Source organism: Cetorhinus maximus, chromosome 13 (assembly GCF_964194155.1).
Source record: "Cetorhinus maximus chromosome 13, sCetMax3.hap1.1, whole genome shotgun sequence".
Lineage (NCBI taxonomy): Eukaryota > Metazoa > Chordata > Chondrichthyes > Lamniformes > Cetorhinidae > Cetorhinus > Cetorhinus maximus.
The window spans coordinates 110,613,009-110,637,438 of NC_135891.1; the positions used below are offsets into that span (position 1 = coordinate 110,613,009).

Below are 24,430 nucleotides of genomic sequence, written 5' to 3' on the forward strand. Positions count from 1 at the left end.
AAATGTTTATAAGGAAGTCAAGTTATTTGGTGTAGTACCAATAATCTATTGAGTAGTATAAAGAGGTGCTGCAGACCCAAATGCTGTGCAAAAATAGTGTTCTTTTAAACGGAGATAAAGGCTCATTGAGCAGGATTGAAAAGACATTGAGAGTTTGTTTATGTAACACTAAGTTTCAAACCTATGGTTTGTAGGGGAAGTGGAAAAAATACAAAACCTTGCTTCAGCACTTTTAGCACCACACTTTAATTCCAATCTTTGTCTGACTTGGACACCAAGCTCCTGTTTTCTGTTTCTACTGCCACGATCTTCATAACCACATGCCTCTACATAAAGGCTGCAATAATAAAATCTCTCAGTTCTGACTACATAAATCCTTCTGTGATGTCACCAGATTCATGCTGCAGCCTAGTAACGCACCCAGCCACCGGTCATGTGGTGTAACCCAGCGGAGCTAAACAGAAATGTTATTAAATGAAGAACAATGTCATTGCCTGTGTCCAGATTCTTCCAAGCTCTGAATGCTTTGACTGCATTGGTTGTTGTGCTCGGATATGGAGCCTCCTTGTTTCCCTTGATCAATGTAATTGTTTTTCTGTATCCAGCTTACTTTTCGTAAGTATGTGATATTTTCTGATTCTGTTAAACTCATTCTACAAGAAGCCATTCACACTTTTATTTTTTTTTTGCATTCTTGCCCTTAATTAGGTTTAGCTTTCCTTCTGAAGCCATCATTCTCTCTTGTTCCCCAACCCTGCCCAAGCGCTCATCCCTGTCCCTTGTCCAAAAAGCTGTGTTGTGATTTTTCTTTATTCTTTCAAGGGATGAGTGTCACTTGCAAGGGCAGCATCCCTAATTGCCCTTGAACTGAGTGTCTTGCTAGGCCATTGCAGAGGGAAGTTAAGAGATAACCACATTGCTGTGGGACTGGAACCACCTGTAGGGCAGACTGGGTAAGGTTGGAAGGTTTACTTCTCTGAAGGGGATTAGAGAACTGGATGGGTTTTTACAACAGATAAAAGCAAAAAACTGCGGATGCTGGAAATCCAGAACAAAAATAAAAATACCTGGAAAAACTCAGCAGGTCTGGCAGCAGCTGCGGAGAGGAACACAGTTAACGTTTTGAGTCCGTATGACTCTACAACAGAACTAAGTAAAAATAGAAAAGAGGTGAAATATAAGCTGAAACAAAAACAGAATTACCTGGAAAAACTCAGCAGGTCTGGCAGCATCGGCGGAGAAGAAATCAGTTAACGTTTCGAGCCTTCATGGCCCTTCGGCAGAACTGGTTTAGGGGTGGAGGGGTGGGTAGAGCGGGATAGAGGGCCGGTGATAGGTGGAGATAACCAAAAGATGTCACAGACAAAAGGCCAAAGAGGTGTTGAAGGTGGTGATATTATCTAAGGAATGTGCTAATTAAGGGTAGAAAGCAGGACAAGCAAGGGACAGATAGCCCGGGTGGGGTGGGGTGAAGGGAAGGGATCGAAATAGGCTAAAAGGTAGAGATAAAACAATGGATGGAAATACATTTAAAAATAATGGAAATAGGTGGGAAAAGAAAAATCTCTATAAATTATTGGGGGGAGAAAAAGGGGGGGGGATCGGAAAGGTGGGGGGGGGGGATGGAGGAGAGAGAGAGCTCATGATCTAAAATTGTTGAACTCAATATTCAGTCCGGAAGGCTGTAAAGTGCCTAGTTGGAAGATGAGGTGCTGTTCCTCCAGTTTGCGTTGAGCTTTACTGGAACAATGCAGCAGGCCAAGGATGGACATGTGGGCATGAGAGCGGGGTGGTGTGTTGAAATGGCAAGCGACAGGGAGGTCTGGGTCATGCTTGCGGACAAACCGAAGGTGTTCTGCAAAGCGGTCACCCAGTCTGCGTTTGGCCTCTCCAATGTAGAGGAAACCGCATTGGGAGCAACAAATGCACTAGACTAAATTGAGGGAAGTGCAAGTGAAATGCTGTTTCACTGGAAAGGAGTGTTTGGGCCCTTGGACGGCGAGGAGAGGGGAAGTAAAGGGGCAGGTGTTGCACCTTCTGGGGTTGCATGGGAGGGGGTTGAGGTGTAGTGGTTGATGGAGGAGTGGACCGGGGTGTCCCGGAGGGAACGATCCCTGCAGAATACCGCCGGGGGGGGTGAAGGGAAGATGTGTTTGGTGGTGGCATCATGCTGGAGTTGGCGGAAATGGCGGAGGATGATCCTTTGAATGCGGAGGCTGGTGGGGTGATAAGTGAGGACAAGGGGGACCCTATCATGGTTCTGGGAGGGAGAGGACGGTGTGAGGGCGGATGCGTGGGAGATGGGCCAGACACGGTTGAGGGCCCTGTCAACCACTATGGGTGGAAAACCTCGGTTAAGGAAGAAGGAAGACATGTCAGAGGAACTGTTTTGGAAAGTGCCATCATCAGAACAGATGCGACGGAGGCGAAGGAACTGAGAGAATGGAATGGAGTCCTGACAGGAAGCAGGGTGTGAGGAGCTGTAGTCGAGGTAGCTGTGGGAGTCAGTAGGCTTGTAATGAATATTGGTGGACAGTCTATCAGCAGAAATTGAGACAGAGAGATCAAGGAAGGGAAGGGAAGTGTCAGAGATGGACCGTGTGAAAATGATGGAGGGGTGGAAATTGGAAGCAAAATTAATAAATTTTTCCAGGTCCAGACGAGAGCATGAAGCAGCACCGAAGTAGTCATCGATGTACCGGAGAAAGAATTGTGGGAGCGGGCCGGAGTAGGACTGGAACAAGGAATGTTCCACATACTCCATAAAGAGACAGGCATAGCTGGGGCCCATGCGGGTACCCATAGCCACACCTTTTATTTGGAGGGAGTGAGGATTTTAAGGTGAAATTGTTCAGCGTGAGAACAAGTTCAGCCAGACGGAGGAGACTAGAGGTGGATAGGGATTGTTCAGGCCTCTGTTCGAGGAAGAAGCGGAGAGCCATCAGACCATCCCGGTGGGGGATGGAAGTGTAGAGAGATTGGACGTCCATGGTGAAGAGGAGGCGGTTGGGGCCAGGGAACTGGAAATTGTTGATATAATGTAGGGTGTCAGAGGAATCATGGATGTAGGTGGGAAGGGACTGGACAAAGGGAGAGAGAATGGAGTCAAGATAGCAAGAAATGAGTTCCGTGGGGCAGGAACAGGCTGACACGATCAGTCTGCTGGGACAGTCCTGTTTGTGGATTTTAGGTAGGAGGTAGAAGCGGGCCATCCGAGGTTGGGAGACTATCAGGTTGGAAGCTGTGGAAGGACGATCTCCAGAGGAGATGAGGTCAGTAACAGTCCTGGAAACAATGGCTTGATGTTCAGTGATGGGGTCATGGTTCAGGGGGAGGTAGGAGGAAGTGTCTGCGAGTTGACGCTCAGCCTCTGTGAGGTAGAGGTCAGTGTGCCAGACAACAACAGCACCACCCTTGTCAGCAGGTTTGATGACAATGTCAGGGTTGAACTTGAGAGAACGGAGTGTAGCAAGTTCAGAGAGAGACAGGTTAGAGTGTGTGAGAGGAGCAGAGAAATTGAGACGGCTAATGTCACGCCAACAGTTCTCAAAGAAAAGATCAAGAGAAGGTAAGAATCCAGAGGAAGGCGTCCAGGTGGAGGGAGAATATTGCAGGCAGGTAAAAGGACCCGTTGAATGGGGAGAGGACTCCTGTTCAAAGAAGTGAGCACGGAGACAAAGGTGGCGGAAGAAGAGTTCAGCATCATGCTGAGCCCGAAATTCATTGAGATGACGGCATAAGGGTATGAAACTAAGTCCTTTGCTGACCACTGAACATTCAGCATCGGAGAGGGGAAGGTCAGGGGGTATGGTGAATACACGGCCGGGACTGGGATTGGAAGACGGGATGGGGACAGAGGGACAGGCAGGGTGGAGGATCCTGGATGGGTGTTGGTGTCGATGAGTTGTTGGAGCTTGCGTTCCTTTGCACCTGAAAGAAAGAGACAAAGTTTCTTGTTGAGCCGTCGGATTAGATGAAGAATAAAATGAAACTGGGGGCACGCGCAACTTAGAAATAGGGTGCGGTGGTGCTGCTGGAGGGAGAGGTCGAGTGTGTTCATATGGTGGCACATGGCACTGAGTGTGGATCTCAGAATGCTACGAGAACAGCAGTCCGAGGAGCGTTGAATATCCTGGAGATACCTGTAAGAGCGTTGAATATCCTGGAGATACCTATAACCCTGGGTGGGTTCGAAACGTGAGGGATGGAACTTCAGTTGAAATCCACGTGGGGTAAATCGCAGATGGAGACAGTCACTGAGGAAGGAAATATGGCTGTGAAAGCGGGTTTTAGTAAACACCTTGTCAAACACCAGGAGAGAAATGAAAAGCAATGAAGGTGAACAAGGCAAAAGAGAGATACGGAAATCCTGTCGGAGAGAAGAGCAATACTTCTTCAAGGTAGGCATTCCTTGAAGAGGAGTGGCAGTCAATTAAACACTAAGATAAAAGCAAAAAACTGCGGATGCTGGAAATCCAAAACAAAAATAAAAATACCTGCAAAAACTCAGCAGGTCTGGCAGCATCTGCGGAGAGGAACACAGTTAACGTTTCAAGTCCTTATGACTCTTCAACATAACTAAGTAAAAATAGAAAAGAGGTGAAATATAAGGGTTTAAGGGTAGGGGGGTAGAGCTGGATAGAGGGCCAGTGATAGGTGGAGATAGCCAAAAGATGTCATAGACAAAAGGACAAAGAGGTGTTGAAGGTGGTGATGTTATCTAAGGAATGTGCTAATTAAGGGTAGAAAGCAGGACGAGCAAGGTACTGACAGCCCTAGTGGGGGTGGGGTGGGGTGAAGGGAAGGGATCGAAATAGGCTAAAAGGTAGAGATAAAACAATGGATGGAAATACATTTAAAAATAATGGAAATAGGTGGGAAAAGAAAAACCTATATAAATTATTGGGGAAAAAAGCGGGGGGATCGGAAAGGGGGTGGGGATGGAGGAGAGAGCTCATGATCTAAAATTGTTGAACTCAATATTCAGTCCGGAAGGCTGTAAAGTGCCTAGTCAGAAGATGAGGTGCTGTTCCTCCAGTTTGCGTTGAGCATCACTGGAACAATACAGCAGGCCAAGGACGGACATGTGGAATACGGAGGCTGGTGGGGTGATAAGTGAGGACAAGGGGGACCCTATCATGGTTCTGGGAGGGAGAGGAAGGTGTTATGGCGGATGCGCGGGAGATGGGCTGGACATGGTTGAGGGCCCTGTCAACCACCGTGGGTGGAAAACCTCAGTTAAGGGAGAAGGAAGATATGTTAGAGGAACTGTTTTGGAAAGTGGCATCATCAGAACAGATGCGACGGAGGCGAAGGAACTGAGAGAATGGGATGGAGTCCTGACAGGAAGCGGGGTGTGAAGAGCTGTAGTCAAGGTAGCTGTGGGTGTTGGTAGGCTTGTAATGAATATTGGTGGACAGTCTATCAGCAGAAATTGGGACAGAGAGGTCAAGGAAGGGAAGGGATGTGTCAGAGATGGACCATGTGAAAATGAGGGAGGGGTGGAAATTGGAAGCAAAATTAATAAATTTTTCCAGGTCCAGACGAGAGCATGAAGCAGCACCGAAGCAATCATTGATGTACCGGAGAAAGAGTTGTGGGAGGGGGCCAGAGTAGGACTGGAACAAGGAATGTTCCACATACCCCATTAAGAGACAGGCAGAACTGGAGCCCATGCGGGTACCCATAGCCACACCTTTTATTTGGAGGAAGTGAGAGGAGTTTAAGGAGAAATTGTTCAGCGTGAGAACAAGTTCAGCTAGACGGAGGAGAGTAGTGGTGGATGGGGATTGTTCAGGCCTCTGTTCGAGAAAGAAGCGGAAAGCCATCAGACCATCCCGGTGGGGGATGGAGGTGTAGAGGGATTGGACGTCCATGGTGAAGAGGAGGCGGTTGGGGCCAGGGAACTGGAAATTGTTGATATAATGTAGGGTGTCAGAGGAATCATGGATGTAGGTGGGAAGGGACTGGACAAAGGGAGAGAGAATGGAGTCAAGATAGCAAGAAATGAGTTCCGTGGGGCAGGAACAGGCTGACACGATCGGTCTGCCCGGACAGTCCTGTTTGTGGATTTTGGGTAGGAGGTAGAAACGGGCCGTCCGAGGTTGGGAGACTATCAGGTTGGAAGCTGTGGAAGGAAGATCTCCAGAGGAGATGAGGTCAGTAACAGTCCTGGAAACAATTTTTACAACAGTCTGGTGGTTTCATGGTCACCATTATTAAGACTAGTTTCAGAATTATTAAATTTAAATTCTACCAGCTGCCATGGTGGGATTTGAACCCATGTCCCCAGAGTATTAGTCTGGGCCTTTGGATTACTAGTGCAGTGACAACTGCAATGCCACCATCTCCCTATAAATTATTAAGCAGCTTAATCATAATTGTTAAGTTGTTACCTCAAACTTCAATGCTCAGTTACAATGCTACCACAATCATTTTTGAAATTATTTCACTGAAGATATTGTAAATGCTGTTCCATTGTACTCTGTACCCCCTTGCCCCCAAACTCTAAACGGTGGTTAAAGGAGTAGGGCTGATTAGGGACCAAAGAGAGAATTTACACATGAAGGCAGAGCTGAGGTACTAGATGAGTGAAGTTGTAGTGGAAGAGGAAGTAATTGAGATGGTTAGATTTGTAGCCTTGGATGGGCTAAAGGTTGACAGAGGAGGTATTAGAAAGGCCAGCTGCACTTATGTCCCCAGGACTGGATCAGGAGATACTGAGAGAAGAAACAGTGGAAATTGTGGAGACACTGGCCATAATTTTCCAATCCTCCTTTAGACGTAGAGGTGGCACCAGAAGACTGGAAAAAGTTTACACCATTGTGTCTTTAAAAAAGGGAGTAACGATAACAACAACAACAACAACAGGTCAGTTAGTTTAACCTCTGTGGTGGGAAGGTTTTTAAACAATCTGGGACAAAATTTAACAATTACTTGGACGAGTGTGGGTTAATTGAGGGAAAACCAGCACGGATTTGTTAAGGGAAAAACGTGGTTAACCAATTGTTGGACTTTTTAAATGAGGTAACAGATGAGGGTGATGTGGTTGCGTACATAGACTTCCAAATGGCATTTGATGAACTCCCACTTAACGGGCTTATCAGCAAAGTTGAAGCCCATGGAATAAAAGGATCAGTAACCAGATGGATTCAAAGTTGGCTGAGTGACAGGGAATAGAGACTAGTGGTGAACAGTTGTTTTTCAGACTGCAGGATGGTTTACAACAGGGTTCCCCAGAAGTAACCATTATATGATAATCTAAGCCCAGCCTTTTGAACTCCTCACACTTCCAATGTCTGCCTGTGCGCCTAGCCCACTGTTTCTTTCCAAATTTACTATTACCTTAATTCCTCTCCCACCAACATTCGTGAGCCACAGAGAAAACTGTTATAAAATGTCCAAAGGTTATTTGGAGAGGAAGAAAAACTATAATGCATGATTTGTTCAGTCGACACTTTAAACCTTTGTACTGCTAATGAGTTTGGCTACTTGTAATCAGTAAACTTTGGAAAGAATTTAAGCTCTTGATACAATTGTATCGTACAGCTTAATAGGTAATGATTGGTAAATTAACCCCATAAACACTCATGGAGCATAGATCTAAGAGCAAGGCTGATACCTTGCCTGTTAAGTGAAAAATACAAGACATATTTCATTGATCCCTAATCACTTTAATTTTGTTCTCCTTCGAATAAATGCAAAAATATAAACTTTATTAGGTTTGTTGGCAAGATGGGCAATTAAGGAAACCCAATGCAGCAAGGTTAATGTGAGAGTTAGTGTGGTGGAATTTCTATTTGTCAGTTGGTACATGTTCAAAGAACTGTAAAATTGGACAAATCCCGCTGCAAAGAAACCATTGTTTTCAACTTATCGGTTTAATTTCCCCTTTCCATCCTTTACCGGATAGTTTGTCCTATAAAATGCATAAACATCTGTTCTGCTGGATTAAGAAAAAACGCCAGTTATAATGCAATCTGAACATTTGTACTTTAATAGTCATTTGGTAGTACAGAACTTGAGTATTGCTGAAAAAAGAGACATGTCAAGGCTTTTCGTCTTGCAATCATCAGGACATTTCGCAAGAATACCAGTATAAGGGGAAAACCATATAAGGGGAAAACAACAATTTGTACTGTATCTGAGGAGAGTGCTGATTGGTTGGCAAGTGGCATTGCCATGGAGATTGCACCAGTGATGGTGACTGACTGTTAACTGCCAAGCATTGTTTGAAATTTAAATCAGGCAGCTTGACTCTGATTGGTCAAGGCATTGCCCTGAGGAATGAGTCAGCGAATGGCTGTCACTTTTTTAGTTGAAATGGACACAATGTGTGTACATGTTCTTCCTGTCTGCAAAGAACAGCGCCCTGCGTATTAATATATGTAGCTTCCTGCACACACACGTGCCACACCGCGAGTCCAACTGACAGTCTTTAATCGGTTGTCTGCATAATTCTTAGCGCAGAGGATTATTTAGCAAATGTTGTCCAATCGCGGAATTGCACCTAATGTTGGGCACTGTGTTTTGAGTTTTGCAAGCAGGGGCTGGTTGGGTACGGTCTGTACCTTGCCCATTGCGAACAGTGGCTGGGACATGCTGTTTGATATGATCCGCCAGTCTTTGGGACGTACGACTTATATACCTAGCATCACACTGGCACTGAAATTCATATACCAGATTACACACAGTATAAATTGTTGCTTTCTCCTTATATTGGTATTCTTGCAAAGTGTCCAGATGAGTGCAAGACAAAAAGTTTAGACATGTCTTCTTTTTTCAGCAATACATCGGTATTTGTACAACTTCATACTATGCACTATTTGCTTTCTACTCTAGGGATTGTACATAGAGATTGTTTAAGGAGTGAAAATAAATTTGAGCAATGCATTTTAAGTATATAAGAGCAGACTCTATATAATTATGTAATACTGCCCTAGTTCTTTGCTAGTCTGCTTCCTAGCTTGACTATTCTTGAAACTTTACAGAATGTGAAATGGGGACTTCCCAATATTTAGTCTCCAATGCAAACAAATGTGTCAGATAATCAGCTACACTTGAGATGCCTCTCTCCGCCCTCCATCGTATTTCCGTTAGGACAATACAATTAGCTCAATACCCTTACCACATGGAGGGGGGAAAAAAAACAACCAGGGTCTCCACTCCTGCTTTATATCTAGAAATCACTGCTGTTCAAATATTTGCTAGTATTCATCTAGCGCATTTATGAAACATGACCCATTTCCATGCATTGGCCTGGTGGTACCTGCGGGATCATATCCAAGCAACAGCCAGCAGCCTCAGGAGATGACAAGAAGAAAGGGGGAAATTGTAAGATTAAAAAGAAGAAATGTTCAGTGTTCACACTAGTAATGGTCCTAATACATTCCAGCAAGAGTGATGTAACTGCCCTCAATCTTTGGCTTTCTAGAATTATAACTATTGAAAATGACAATGAAGAGGATAAATTGAAGTGGCTTATGTACTGGGTGATATATGCAGCATTTGCAATATTTGAATGTGCGGCAAGGATCCTCCTCTATGTGCTTCCAGCCTATGATAAATTGAAGGTATGAAACCAGTTTTATCTCTACCCTGTGACCACCTTATTAAGGACAGCCTGTAAAAAGTATTAAACGTATTTTGTGCACAGTTCAATTTCTCATATTTTCTAATATAAATGGAATATTAGAGCTGGATGAATGGGATTTTTTTCTCCCTTTTTGCCATTATAAATTGAACAAAAGCCAAAAAGACTGACTCAAAGCATAAGTGTGGTAGGCATCCAGACACTGCAGACGTTAATTCTCATGTGTTCACTTATTGATATGTGCTGTGTTTAAATCACCGCCTTATGAAGCCACAGAATAAAAGAAGCACTGGGAGCTTCCTGTTGCTAAGGTGACAAAAGCAAGGTCGACAATATCCAAGAATCATAGGCAAGCCCTCCTACCCGTTGCTTCATGTTGATGTGAACTGATGTTGTGACCCCTTTGTAGTGTTCACTTTTTGTGTTTCATTATGTGGGTCTGATAACTGATCTATGCTTACTGAGCTAGATTGATTTAGCCTGGGTGTTGATTCAGAGATAAGTAAACAGACACATAAGCTATTGGAAGCTGAGAGCTGAAACATGGTGCAGATGTTTAAAAGCATTATATAAAACTCTGTAAATAAAGAGTCAGCACACTTAGAAACTAGTTTCATCTCTGCATAGCTCTGAAGAATATAAAATATACAACACACTTCACAAGGTCTTAATATGTGTAGGGATGAGGAAAACCATTTGGTCCACTTTGGCTTATCCAACCAAAATTGACATGGGAAATTTTTGATTGTATCAGGTTGAGTTAGATTGGAACCCAAGGCCACTGTTTAAGCCATTTGCATTATACTATCCCCAAAGTCTGTCCCATTGGTAACGGTCTTATTTTTATTCTGCAGAGTCTTTTTCTGATGTGGTGCATGGCACCGGTCGATTGGAACGGTTCTCATATAATTTACATGAACATCATCCGTCCCTTCTTTTACAAGCATAAACCCATGGTGGATGAACTTGATGAGAAAATCACGGAGGCTATAGACAATGTGAAGATGGGAGGTAAAATTAATGCCAAGCTAAATATCGGGGAATGGATAGAATGTGTAACAATGCAATGGGAAGGGTTTAGGTTAGCGTGTATCCCTGCGTTCGTGATACACTGACAGGTTTGGAAAAATTGAAATGCAGAAGGAGGACAAGGCAAAATATTCTAATCATCCGACGAGACAATGTAAGCAAGTATACATTAACTGTAATCAAATGTGCCTAGTGAGTGATAGATGCATGTTTGAAATCATCCCCTCAAATATGAGAAGCACAGATCACCCTAATAATTTTGTCATCTTGAAAATTTCATTTAGAAAGAGTTCCTGTTAGCTATACCCAACACAGGCATCACAAAGAATCTATTTTATATAATTGCCTCAATATTGTTACTACATCACTTCTTTGTTTCATTAGCACCCTTTAAATTGCCATTGCAATCATACAGGGCATTGTACAACAAAAGATAATTGCTGACCCAACCTCAGCTTGATATCCAGATCACATCACTAGTATTCATATTGTTATTGCTTGTGTCTATTAGACACCCCCATTCCCTGCAGTATCCACAGGTCACAGAAGGCTCCGAGTGTACTTGGTGTAACCGTTTGCATGCCCTCCAAAGACAAGTGGGCACGGACAAGGATGCAGAAGAAAGGCAGGCAGCAAGATTGACTCCTGTGGACCACTTCCATCTGGACTCGCCAGGCCCAGGCCAAGAGCCACTAGAAGATCCTCCAAATTACAGCACCGCCCCACCCCCTTCCACCCAGCCTCCGTTTCTGCACAAGGTGGCTGAAGATCAGGAGCATGGGGGTGAAAAGCAACCAAAATTGAGGAGCAACCCCCTCAAACAATTGAATAGGGGCTGTAACTGCTCACACCCCATATGAATGTGGAACACCAACTCATCTAGGCTGCAAAAGATCCAAGTGGCCCAAGACTCTTGAGAAGTAACTTGCAAATTTGTTGTACATTATTGCTCTGTGCAACTACCCAAGTCCCAATGGTGCAAAGATGATCATTAGTCCAGATACTTTAAATGTGTTTATTTCTCTTATAGTACTAGAATGTGCCTATCTAAAGATTCTTAAATGAAATAATTACAAAAAGTAAAAAGCTAAAAGTTTATTCATGAGGATTTTAAAATAAACTTTCCATTGTTTTATTCATTCATGGGATGTGGGCATCGCTGGCTGGTCCAGCATTTATTGCCCATCCCTACTTACCCTTGAAAAGGTGGTGGTGAGCTGCCTTCTTGAACCGCTGCAGTCCATGTGGTGCAAGGTACACCTACAGTGCTGTTAGGAAGGGTTCCAGGATTTTTACCCAGCGAAAGTGAAGGAACGGCAATATATTTCCAAGTCAGAATGGTGAGTAACTTGTAGGGGAACTTCCAGGTGGTGGTGTTCCCATCTCTCCGCTGCCCTTGTCCTTCTAGCTGGTCGTGGTCGTGGGTTCGGAAGGTGCTGTCGAAGGAGCCTTGGTGAATTTCTGCAGTGCATCTTGTAAATGGTTCACACTGCTGCTACTGTGCGTCGGTGGTGGAGGGGGCGAATGTTTGTGGATGTGGTGCCAGTCAAGTGGGCTGCTCTGTCCTGGATGGTGTCAAGTTTCTTGGGTGTTGTTGGAGCTGCACTCATCCAGGCCAGTGGGGTGATTGGTATTATTAGATTTGCTTGCCTCGGCAGATTATAGTAACAATCAAAATCAAAGTCGATTGCTGTTGTTGGTGCTGGAAGGCAATTTAATCAGCTCCTATTACCTTACAACTGCAAAGTCATGCATCTGTATGACTCATGGTGCCATGCAAGCAGCCTGCATTAGATCAACCAAGAATGTTTCAACTAAGCTTCAATCTTAGGATCCAGATGCATGTCAAAGACTTAACATAGAGCATATTCTCTTCAAACACACAGATAAGAGGTGATTGAGACTTCTGTGAAACGAGCTGCTGGCTGCTTGTCGCCTAGGAAAGGGTATGGCCAGTGCAGGTGAAGAGACTGGGATTGGGCACTGATGTGACGCCTTCTATGCTTCACAAGTCAATTGACAAATCACTGAGAAATCACAAATGAAATTGGCCAGATAACAAAATGTCACTGACACCTGTAGAACCAAACCTCTGCAAATGTCAGAACCTTCAGGAAAGGGAGGGAGGAAGGGAGGAGAAGGAGCAGAATCGATTGCAGCATGCATTAGGTGGCTTTAGGAAATGGTAATATAGAGAAGTAACATAGAGGAGCTGTAATCCAGAGGCCTGGGCTAATGATCTGGAAACATGAGTTCAAATCCCACCATGACAACTGAGGAAGTTAACTTCAGTTAATAACAAAAAAACTTTCATCAGTAATGGTGACCTTGAAACTACCCGAAAGTTGTAAAAACACATCTGGTTCACTGAGTCCTTTAGGGAAGGGAATCTGTTGGTCTGGCCTATACTTTAGTCCAGACATACAGCAATGTGGATAACTTTAAATAGTTTCCTGAAATAGCCCAGCAAGCCATTCAGTCATGGACAATAATTGCTAAACTTGCCAACAACACCCACATCTTATGGATGAAGGAAGGAAAGGTAATAACAGCAGCAAACCTCAGTTGCAGATCTAAGGCAGATAGATGTTGCAGAAATATGTCCTAATTCTCTTCTTTCTTCCAGTTTTCCCGACAGTGGAACCTGAGTCTACCACATCCTCAAGACAGAAAAGTAAGACTTGATTCGAATGAAGGTCATTGATTGGAACACAAAGTTCAGTAGGGTACAGTTTGTAGTGTGGAATTGACCCCACCACTGAGAGCCTTTAATGAAATGGAGGTTGGTGTGTTAAATAGGAGGTGATATGCATACAATATTGTTTATATGAGTGTCTTCCCTGTTATAAGTGGTAAGTGAAAAGGCCCCTAGTATTTTTCAATTCGTTCTCAAAATGCGGGTGTCATGGGCAACATCCTAGAATCATGCTTCAGACGTAAGCTGAAATATTTCCAATCTTTGATCAATATGCTTGTAGTTAACAAACTATGAAAGATATAAATTTCTATGACTTTAATTTATAATATTTTTAAAATGATCTGATCCTGGGGAATTATGAACGCTGAAGCACCCTATTTTTTATATAATTATAATTTTCTCACTATTGTTACAATAGGACTATTTCTTTCATCCCCTTACCATACAGCACAGAAAGGACCTCCCACTAACTCACTTGAAATAATTCAAAGTCACCTCTTTTAGTTCCGTCAAATATCCTTTGTAATTTATAGTTTTCCTTTTTTTTGCCAAATCACAAATTCAGAAGTTTTTATTTAGTTTTTACAATATTTGCAATCTCCAGTGTGGCCATGACTTGTGATTTCATTAACAATTTATTAATTTGGTACCATTATTCCAACGTGTAGAATTAATTGGATAAGAACTGAGATCAATTATTTTCCTCTTACTCTCTTTCTATTCCAAAGAATTGTGCAGACTAATATAACAATGCAAAAACTAATAAAACTCTACTGTGTGTAGACACCACGCAAGTAAAAAGGTTCTATTTTTAAAAATTAATTCAGGGGACATCCGCCTTGCTGACAAGGCCAGCCTCATTGCCCATCCCTAGCTGTACCTGAGAGGTTGGTGATGAATCTTTCTTTTGCAGTCCATGCAGCGAAGGTGCTCCCAAGGTATTGAAATAGAAGGATTGGTTATCTGGTCTTATTTTTCCTTCTCCTTTCTATGAAGAAATATTTAGCCCCCACTTGGCAAGCTGCTTATAGTGGCTATGCTTGAAATTGGGAGCATGACATATGGGAATACTGAAGCATCTCATCACTTAGTGGGGCAATATGTTTGTATTACTAATAAAATTGGTACTATGAAAAGGCTTTATTGCTGGAAGAGGTGGAGCTCAAAGTGCCTGGTGATACAATGAGAATTTGCATTCAAAGGGAAGGCTAAGCATATACAGAAAAAGATAAAAACAAAAAACTGGGGATGTTGGAAATCCAAAACAAAAATAGAAATTCCTGGAAAAACTCAGCAGGTCTGGCAGCATCGGCGGAGAAGAGCAAAGTTGACGTTTCGAGTCCTCATGACCCTTCAACAGAACTAGATATATATACAGAAAAGAGTTTTGGGTGTATAAGTCAGAAGCATGGAAAATCTAATCCACCTGTAAGCCTACAACTGTCTGCAAAGGAACCAAATTGAAAGGAACCTCATTTTGAATTTGTAAGATAAAATGTGCTTTGCCGGATGCCTGTTTAAGTCTATGTGTTATTGTTGCCTTGGGAAAAATTACCTGGGAGTGATTAATTTGGGGATTTGTTTAATTGTTATTATGGTAGTAACTTGTAGACATGTGAATGTGTTTAATACCTTGTTAAATTAATAGATGTTTAAGTTAATTTATATAAAAACCTCTGGAGGCTTGTTGGGTTTTATTCCTGAATTCAGAGTTGCATCTGAAACATACCAATTGAAAACATAGGTTATGACAGTTATTTAAAGTTTCTGTCTGGGATTTTAAATAACTCAGCCTTTACCAACTGCTATGTCATAACAATTGGGGGCTCATCTGGGATAATATTTGTAATTCCTTGATTGGTTTGGAATTGGCGAATCTTAAGGTTACGAGAACGAGAGGCACTGGGCTGACAAGTGGCAAGTAACATCTGCACCACACAAGTGTCAGGCAATGACCCCCTCCAACAAGAGAGAATCCAACCTTCACCCCTTGATGTTCAATGGCATTACCTCACTGAATCCCCCACTATCAACATCCTGGGGGTTACCATCGACCAGAAACTGAACTGGACTAGCCACATAAATTCTGTGGCTACAAGAGCAGGTCAGAGGCTAGGAATCGTGCGACGAGTAACTCACCTCCTGACTCCCCAACACCTGTCCACCATCTACAAGGCACAAGTCAGGAGTGTGATGGAATCCTTCCCACTTGCCTGGATGAGTGCAGCTCCCACAACACTGAAGAAGCTGGACACCGATAAGGACAAAGCAGTCCGCTTGATTGCCACCACCACCGAAGCACAATAGCAGCAGTGCGTACCATCTACAAGATGCACTGCAGGAATTCGCCAAGGCTCCTTAGACAGCACCTTCCAAATCCATGACCACTACCACCTAAAAGGACAAGGGCAGCAGATAGATGGGAACATCACCACCTGGAAGTTCCCCTCCAAGTCACTCGCCATCCTGACTTGGAAATATATCACCATTCCTTCACTGTCGCTGGGTCAAAATCCTGAAACTCCCTTCCTAACAGCACTGTGGGTGTACCTACAACACGTGGACTGCAGCGGTTCAAGAAGGCAGCTCACTATCACCTTCTCAAAGGCAAGTAGGGATGGGCAATAAATGCTGGACCAGCCAGCGAAACCCACATCCCGTGAATGAATTTAACAAGACTTTGAAGTCAGGAGTTGGTGAGGTTTTTTAGAAGTGCTGAGTCTGCAAAATGGCTTTGGCAAATTGCTAAGACTTGTCTAGGAGTAGAAGATATAACTCTGATTGGGTTGCAAAAATAACCAAGAGTAAGTTGACAGAGTTGGCAGACAAGTTAAAATTGGGGTTACCTGTGGGGTCTATGAAATCAGATATAATTAAAAGTAAAGCACAGCATCTACAATTGGAAGTGATACCTGACACTAGTGAGTCACAGCTGGAGGTAGTGAGACTTCAGTTTGAAATGAAGAAGCTTGAATTTGAACAAGCAAAGGAACTGAAAAAACTTGAATTAGAAGCAAAGGAAAGAGAAATGACATTTAAAAGGGAGCAAGCAGAAAGGCAGGAGAAAGGAAGGAAGCTGGAATCGGAGTTTCAGGAAAGAGAGAAAAAGAATATCTGCTTAAAAGGCTGGAAGTTTAAAAAGAGATCTCAGATTCTGAGGAGAGTTCTGATGATGAAAAACCTTTAAGCTAAATCCCAATGGGGAGATGTTTAGATTTGTACAAGCTCTTCCAAAATTTGAGGAAAAAGATGTTAAAGTGCTCTTTATTTCATTTGAGAAGATAGCTAAACAGATGAAATGGCCACAGGAGTACTGGACGTTATTATTACAGTCTAAGTTGCTGGGTAGAGTGCATGAGGTATATGATTCACTGGTCTGAAGAGGTATCGGTGAAATATAATGTGGTGAAAAAGGTTATTTTGAGTGCATATGAGTTGGTTCCTGAGGCATACAGGCAGAAATTAAGAATATGAGAAAACAGCCTGGGCAAACTTATATTGAGTTTGAGAGAGTAAAACAAAGTAATTTTGACCAGTGGGCGTGAGCATCAAAAATAGAGACAGCATATGCAGCTCTTAGGGAAGTAATTCTTTTGGAAGAATTTAAAGACTCAATCCCTTCAGTAGTGAGAACTCATGTGCAGGAACAGATGGTTCAAACTGTATGACAAGCAGCAGAGATAGCTGATGATTATGAATTAGTTCATAGATCTCAACCTTTTTTCATCATCCTTTCAAATCAGGAAAGGATAGAACGTGGGAAGGTGAAAGGAAGGTAGGTAGCCAGGGAAGAGAAGGGATGGCTGGGAATTCCCAGGAAGTTTTTTCTCAGAATAAAAAGGAAGATGCTGAGGGTAGGAGTGACATTTGAGAATTGAGGTGTTTTCATTGTAATAAAGTGGGGCACACAAAGCCAGTGTGTTGGAAATTGCAGGAAAAATCTGTTGGAATTATTGGGGTACAGAAAAGTTCTGGAAGTAAAAGTGCTGTGGGTCCTGAGGTTCAGGCACAGGAAAAAAACAATTGTTTGTGTACAGGTAAAACAGGGAGAATCAGTGATAGGTAAAGAAGCAGGAATATGTTCACAATTTACCCAAGAGAATTCTGAGGAGCAGGTTGCAGAAATGTTTAAAGACTTTGTGTGTGAAGGGAAAGTCTTTCCAAGTGCACAGGGTGGAGTAGGTAAAGACGTTAAAATTTTAAGAGACACAGGGGCTAGTCAATGTTTAATGTTGTGGGATAGTGATATTTGTTGTTCAGAGGGAGTATTTCAGAAGTAGGTGATAATAAGTGGGGTTCATGGAGATGCTAAATCTATTCCATTGCGGAAGGTAAATTTAAAGAGAAAATGGAGGACAGGTGAAGTTATTGTTGGAGTAGTGGAAAAATTGCCCATTGCAGGAGTTCAATTATTCTGGGTAATGATATAGCTGGGCCACAAATGTGGGTGATGCTTAGGGTAGTTAAGCAGCCTGTAGAAGTGTTTTCAACAGAAGTGTTACAGAAGGAACATCCTGGATTGTTTCCAGATTGTGTGTTAATGAAGTCACAGGCGCACAGGTTGAAACATGAAAAACAAGAAGGACAGGCAGTTCAAAGGCAAGAAGAAGGTATTGAAATCCAATTAGCTGGCACTGTGTGTGATAACGTTGTTCAGGAGAAAGACTACAGGACGATTCAGCTGAGGCGTTTAACTCAACGAGGTTAGTGGAGTTACAGAAAAATGATTTGCAGTTAAAGCAGTTATATCAGAAAGCTTATTCAGAAACAGAAGCAAAACATATTCCAGCATGTTATTTCCTTAAGGGAGATGTTTTAATGAGAAAATGGAGGCCAGATCATGTCTCAGCAAATGAAGGCTGGAGTGAGGTGCATCAGATTGTTATCCCTTTAGGGTATAGAAATGAGAGTCTGATGATTGCTCATGAAATTCCAATGGGGAGACATTTAGAAATTAAGAAAGCATAGGAAAAGATACAAAGAGTTTTTTTTGGCCAAAATTGCGTAGGGATGTAGTCGAATTCTGTAGAACCTGACTAACATGTCAAGTAACAGGGAAATTACAAGCAGTGATTAAGCTGGTGCCTTTAATCCCAATACCAGCAGTTGAAGAACCTTTTACTAGGGTCATGATTGATTGTGTAGGACCCCTCCCTAAGACTAAAAGTGGAAATCAGTACATACTAACAATAATGGATGTGCCTACCAGGTTTCCTGAAGCGATATCTTTAAGAAATATTACAACTAAGAAGATTGTAGAGGAGTTAATTAAATTTTTTTTACAAGATATTGTTTAAGGAAATACAATCAGATTGGGGTCAAATTTCATGTCAGAGCTATTTAAGGAAGTAATGAACAGTTTGGGGATAAAACACTTTAAGTCAACAGCTTATCATCCGGAGTCACAAGAAGCTTTGGAAAGATACATCAAACTTTAAAAACCATGATGAGAGCGTATAGTCAGGATTATCCACAGGATTGGGCTGAGGAATTCCATTCTTGTTATTGTCTATTAGAGATGTCCCTAATGCATCGACTGGTTTTAGCCCTTTTGAACTAGTTTATGGTCATGAGGTAAGGGGGACACTGAAATTAATTCATGAGAAATTGATGGGTCAAAATTCAGAAACTATTCTCTTGGATTACATAGCAAATTTCAGGGAACAGCGCATGTGAGTTGGCTAGGGAACATTTAAAGATATCACAGCAAGTGATGAAAGTGAAGGCAGATAAGAAAGCTAAAGCTCACAGTTTTGTTTCTGCAGAGAAAGTATTAGTTTTGTTACCAGTACTAGGTGATTCATCAAATGCAAGATTTAGTGGGCCTTACAGGATTGAAAAGAAATTGAGTGAAGTAAATTATTTAAAAAATACTTCAGATAGAAGAAAGAAGCAGAAGGTATGTCATGTAAATATGCTTAAAAAGTACTTTGACAGGGAAGAGGAACAAGAAGAGGTATTAGTGATGATAGATGATAAGAAAGAGAAAGAAGTGCAGGACTCTGAAATTGATTTTCCTCTAATCAAACTGGATAATGAGGGGCTGCTTGAAAATTCAAATGAAATATTGAGTTACCTTCCAAGCAAGTGTCAAAGTGATTTGGAAAAGCTATTGCAGTCACACTAACCTATTTGTGGGAATAAGTTAGGAAAGGCAGATTTAGCTATACACGATGTCTCTGTACAGGTTTCATCTTCAATAATAGATTAAATCTAGCAAAGTTATCACAAGTACAAAAAGAAATTGACTTCATGCTTCAAAATTATATCATTGAGTCTAGTTGCAGTAACTGGAGTTCACCTATTGTGCTGGTACCGAAACTGGATGGAACACAAAGTCTGCGTGTGGACTATCGAAAGGTGAATGCGGTGACAAAAGCGATTCATATCCTATACTATGGTTGGAAGACTGCATTGAGAAAGTGGGACAATCAAAATTTATCACAACGATTGACTTGCTAAAAGGATATTGACAGGCACCATTGTCAGAGAGAGCAAAGGAGATATCAGATTTTGTAATGCCAAGTAGACTATATCAGTTTAAAATCATGCCATCTGATATGAAGAATGCACCTGTGACATTTCAAAGACTGACAAAGTAATTGTAGGTCTAATCAATTATGCTGTTTATATTGATGATCTAATAAGTTTTCAGTCTTAAGTGGGAGGAGCATTTACAGTATCTAGAAGGATTATTTCCTCAATTGCAAAGAAGTGATGAACTTGGCTAAAAGTGAATTTGCAAAAGCAAGTTACATATCTAGGCCATACCATTGGACACGGTAAGGTGGCTCTAAGAGATGCGAAAGTCAAGGCTATTGTGGATTTCCCAGTGCCTACAACAAAACAAGAAGTTTTGAGATTTCTGGGCATGAGTGGGTTTTACTGGAAATTTGTACCACATTTTAGCAGTACGGTTACTCTACTGACTGAACTATTAAAAAAGAACAAAATGTTTCAATGGATACTGGAGTGTCAGAAGTCATTTGATAATTTGAAAACTGTATTAACTACAACACCAGTTTTGGCAGTACCCAATTATGCCAAGCAATTCAAGTTGGCCCTCTATGCAAGCGATATCGGCATTGGGGACGTACAGTTATAAGAAGATGACGCTGGAACTGAAAAACCAATACGGTATTTTTCACAGAAACTGAATATACAACAGAGAAGATATTCAACGATTGGAAAAGAGACCTTGGGTTTGGTGTTAGTGTTGCAGCATTTTGAAATTTATGTTGCCAACAATTCATTAAAAACAGTTGTTTATACAAACCACAATCTTTTGAAGTTTTTAGACAAATTTCAAAACAGAAGTGCAAGACTTTTCAGGTGGAGTCTATTATTACAACCAATTAATCTACAGATTATATATGTTTTTGGTAGAGAGAATCTGTATATATATATAGTTATGTTAATGCATGCATCTGATAGTGTGAGATGAGTTATTAAAAAATGAAGCCATCTTTTAGAATTATGATGGTTCAGTTTTTAATAGGGTGATGTCATGAAAATTTTAATGTATACAATGTTATTGGAAATTATTTTAAAGTGGACTTGTAGTAGGATCTGTGTCTGTGGGTGTGAGTGTGTGTGTCTTAATTGGATTAAAGCCAGCTAGTCTGGTTGCTTTCATGGATAGTAATTTTGAGATGTTAAACAGTAAGGTAAAGAGTACATTTGCATTTTGTTGAATAAACCATTCAAAGACTGGGAGAGAATTCTTGCAGCTAGCTAGGAGACACCAAGCAATATGTTTATATTACTAATAAAATTGGTACTATGAAAGGGCTTTATTGTTAGAAAAGGTGGAGTTCAAAGGTCCTGGTGATACAATGAGAATTTGCATTCAAAGGGAAGGTTAAGTATATACAGAAAGGAGTTTTGGGTGTATAAGTCAGAAGCATGTGAGATCTAATCCACCTGTAAGCCTACAACTGTCTGCAAAGGAACCAAATTGAAAGGAACCTCATTTTGAATTTGTAAGATAAAATGTGCTTTGCCGGGTGTCTGTTTAAGTCTATGTGTTATTGTTGCCTTGGGAAAAATTACCTGGGAGTGATTAATTTGGGAATTTGTTTAATAGTTATTATGGTAGTAATTTGTAGACATGTGTATGTGTTTAATACCTTGTTAAATTAATAGATGTTTAATTTAATTTATATAAAAACCTCTGGAGGCTTGTTGGGTTTTATTCCTGAATTCAGAGCTGCATCTGAAACATACCAATTGAAAACATAGGTTATGACAGTTGTTTAAAGTTTCCCTCTAGGATTTTAAGTAACTCAGCCTTTACCAACTGCTGTGTCATAACACATTAACTCCATGAATACCACACCCACCTATTAAATCTCCTTAAGTCAGATCATTAAAATCTCTTACAGTCTCCACCTTCCTTCCTTTCTGAAGTTTATTTTATTCCATCCAGCGCTAAGACTCTGCTCTCAATTAATAAAGCTGATGTCTTTCAATAGTATTGCATGGTGACACAGCTCGAGGCAAATCCTGCAGATTTCTAAACTCACTGTTTATGACTTGGTTAATCACCTCAGGCATCAAAAGCCCCAACAGTGGTGGAAATACCAGTTACTGGATAACCAGATATCCACTTGCCCTAGTTAAGCCTGAAAAGCTCTTGTTCAGATTTGCTTTTGAAGTGTTCCTCTAATCATTGTCCTTTTGTATTTCAGCAAGCACAAAAAGCATACATTCAATCTTCAGAAGAGCAAAGAACAAGTGAGAATCCCACAGACAATGGGTCAACTCTAAGACGATGCCTACCCCAAACTTTCTGCATTAGATACATGGAGGGGACATGGAAGTCCATTGGTGAACCTTGTGAACAACCCAAAATAGATCTCCTTGAAGCAATATGTTTTTAGAATAGGCTGTGTGTTGGCAGAAATTTTATACATAATTTGATCATTCCAGATCTAAAATAAAGATACTTGTACTGTAATCGCTAATGCCTAAAATGAGTGTGATTAATCTGCTGGCATGGAAGTTAAGATCAGAAGTTGGAAATACAAACTTTCTCCAATAGCTCAGCTTCTCTGTGCATTGCTCCCTGTGGTACTGAGCCACGGAGAGCAGGCGGAGGTGAAGTATAAGGCGTTATGCCTGTTGAACAGTACCACACGATGGGCTGACCTGCTTCCTTCTGTTCTGTACCATTCTATGGTTCTATCCAGTTAGTTACTATCAGCAAGTATGGTAATAGGATGCATACTGCTAACCTCAGTGACTGTGATTCAGGGTTTCCACACGGTATTGCTCTCCAATGAGGGTGTACTCGGAAGTCTGCTGCTGTGGAAATTGGACGAGAATAGGATTTGGCTCGGTTATGAAGCCCACAAAAGTCAAAACGCAGGCTGAATCTCGCTCATTGTAGCCACTTGCGCTAAGCACTAGACATAATAGCCGGTGCCCATTGAACACCACCCCAGTAGGACGCAGTGCCCTCAGAAATTGGGAAAAAATTGGAGAGGGAGAAACAAGAAATTTCTATGTTTTGGGATTGCAATATTGTATATCTACCAGTAGAGGCCATCAGAGTATTTACATAGCCCACTCAGCTGACTGTGGTTGTGGAAATTAAATTGGCTAAGTTTAGCCCAGTGGAAACCATGTCACAAATTAGGAATACATGCTCTACACTGGCTAGCTTCCCCTTCATTCCTTAACATGACTGGCACAACTTCAACCGGGGAAGCTTGTGTAAAATCCCAGCCAAGACCAAGGAGGAAATTTTAACCAAACTCTGGGTGGGGAAACCCTTGCGATTTGCTGGATTTTAATACGCAGCCCATATCACTCTCCAAGGAAGTCAAGAGCAAAATCATGCAAGGTTCAAAACCCACTTTCCCACCTAATTCGGTCAGTTTCGCGATGGCACGGGTTAGGTTAAACCCGCCCTGGATGTACCTGGTCTTGTTGGAAAAGCTGCTGCCCATTCTGGGACTGACCTGCATCAACCAGGAAAACACCACGTTGAACGTCATGATCTGTGCTGGCGCAGAAGTGCTACACTTGAGCCTCTCTTTCCCTTTGACTCCAGCTGGACAGTGCGTCCGTGGATTCTGTGGATATTGGATGAGGATAGGATTTGGCTCATGTTATGAAGCCCACAGAAATCAAATCGTATGCTGAGGCTTGCTCATTGTATCCACTTGCATTAAGTACTAGACATAATAGCCAGTGCCCACTCTCATTGGAGAGCAATACTGCATGGAAACCCTGAGCCACAGTCACTGAGGTTACGAGTATGCCTCCTGTTATCACACTTGCTGATAGCAACTAACCAGATAGAACCATAGAATGGTACAGAACAGAAGGAAGCAGGTCAGACCATCGTGTGGTACTGTTCAACAGGCATAACTCCTTGTACTTCACCTGGGGGCAGAATTGTGGTGCTGCCCCTCAGAGTTGTATATGCTGCTGATGCACAGTGTCCTGGCTCTCAGATTAAAATTGCCAATTGGACGAAGCCCAAAGAGAGCAGCCAGTACCTGTCTGTAAAGTGTCATAGCACAAATCTGCACCTCTTGAAGATGAGGGGAGGAAATTCAATGGGAATGCATTTAAGGGAAACCTTAACCTTATGAGGGAGAAGGGGATACAGGGTTCAACTGATATGCTTAGATGACCAAGGATAGGAGGAGGGTCAAGTGGAGCATAAATAGACTGGTTGGGTTGGATGGCCTATTTCTGTGCTTTATATTCTATGTCATTCTACGGATTCTTATTTTTCCACAAAATTGCATTTCCCACATAAGTCCAACACTCTGACTCCATGACCGCCAGGGCCAAAAATCCCTGTAAATTGCAAAAGGTTTTTGAAGGTTTTGACATTATTGAGCCCTGGATTGGAACCTTTAAGAATATGAATGTTAATTTAATCACTGGAGCAGATCTTCATGAAGCAACTGCATTGCAGCGGGGGAGAAGGGTGAATGAAGGGCAATGCAGAAAATGATTACTGTCAGGCTGCCATTTACAACAGCAGCTTTAAAGCATAAAACCCAGGGACAGTGGACAAGGAGTGGCCACTAATAAGTGTGCAGAGAGCTCCCCTTATAAAACGTTGGTTTATCTCACATTTAAGATGAACT

At 42.0% G+C, this 24,430-nt stretch overlaps 1 protein-coding gene across 1 annotated transcript; it reads left to right on the forward strand.

Moving 5' to 3' along the window:
• The first annotated feature begins 465 nt into the window (after nucleotides 1-465).
• Nucleotides 466-22,220, forward strand: LOC144689252 (receptor expression-enhancing protein 6-like). The gene is made up of 5 exons (XM_078556348.1): nucleotides 466-615; nucleotides 9,434-9,572; nucleotides 10,447-10,603; nucleotides 13,248-13,295; nucleotides 22,010-22,220. The coding sequence occupies exons 1-5, from the start codon at nucleotides 485-487 to the stop codon at nucleotides 22,057-22,059; spliced, it is 525 nt and encodes a 174-aa protein (XP_078412474.1). The 5' UTR covers nucleotides 466-484; the 3' UTR covers nucleotides 22,060-22,220.
• Nucleotides 22,221-24,430: the final 2,210 nt, after the last annotated feature.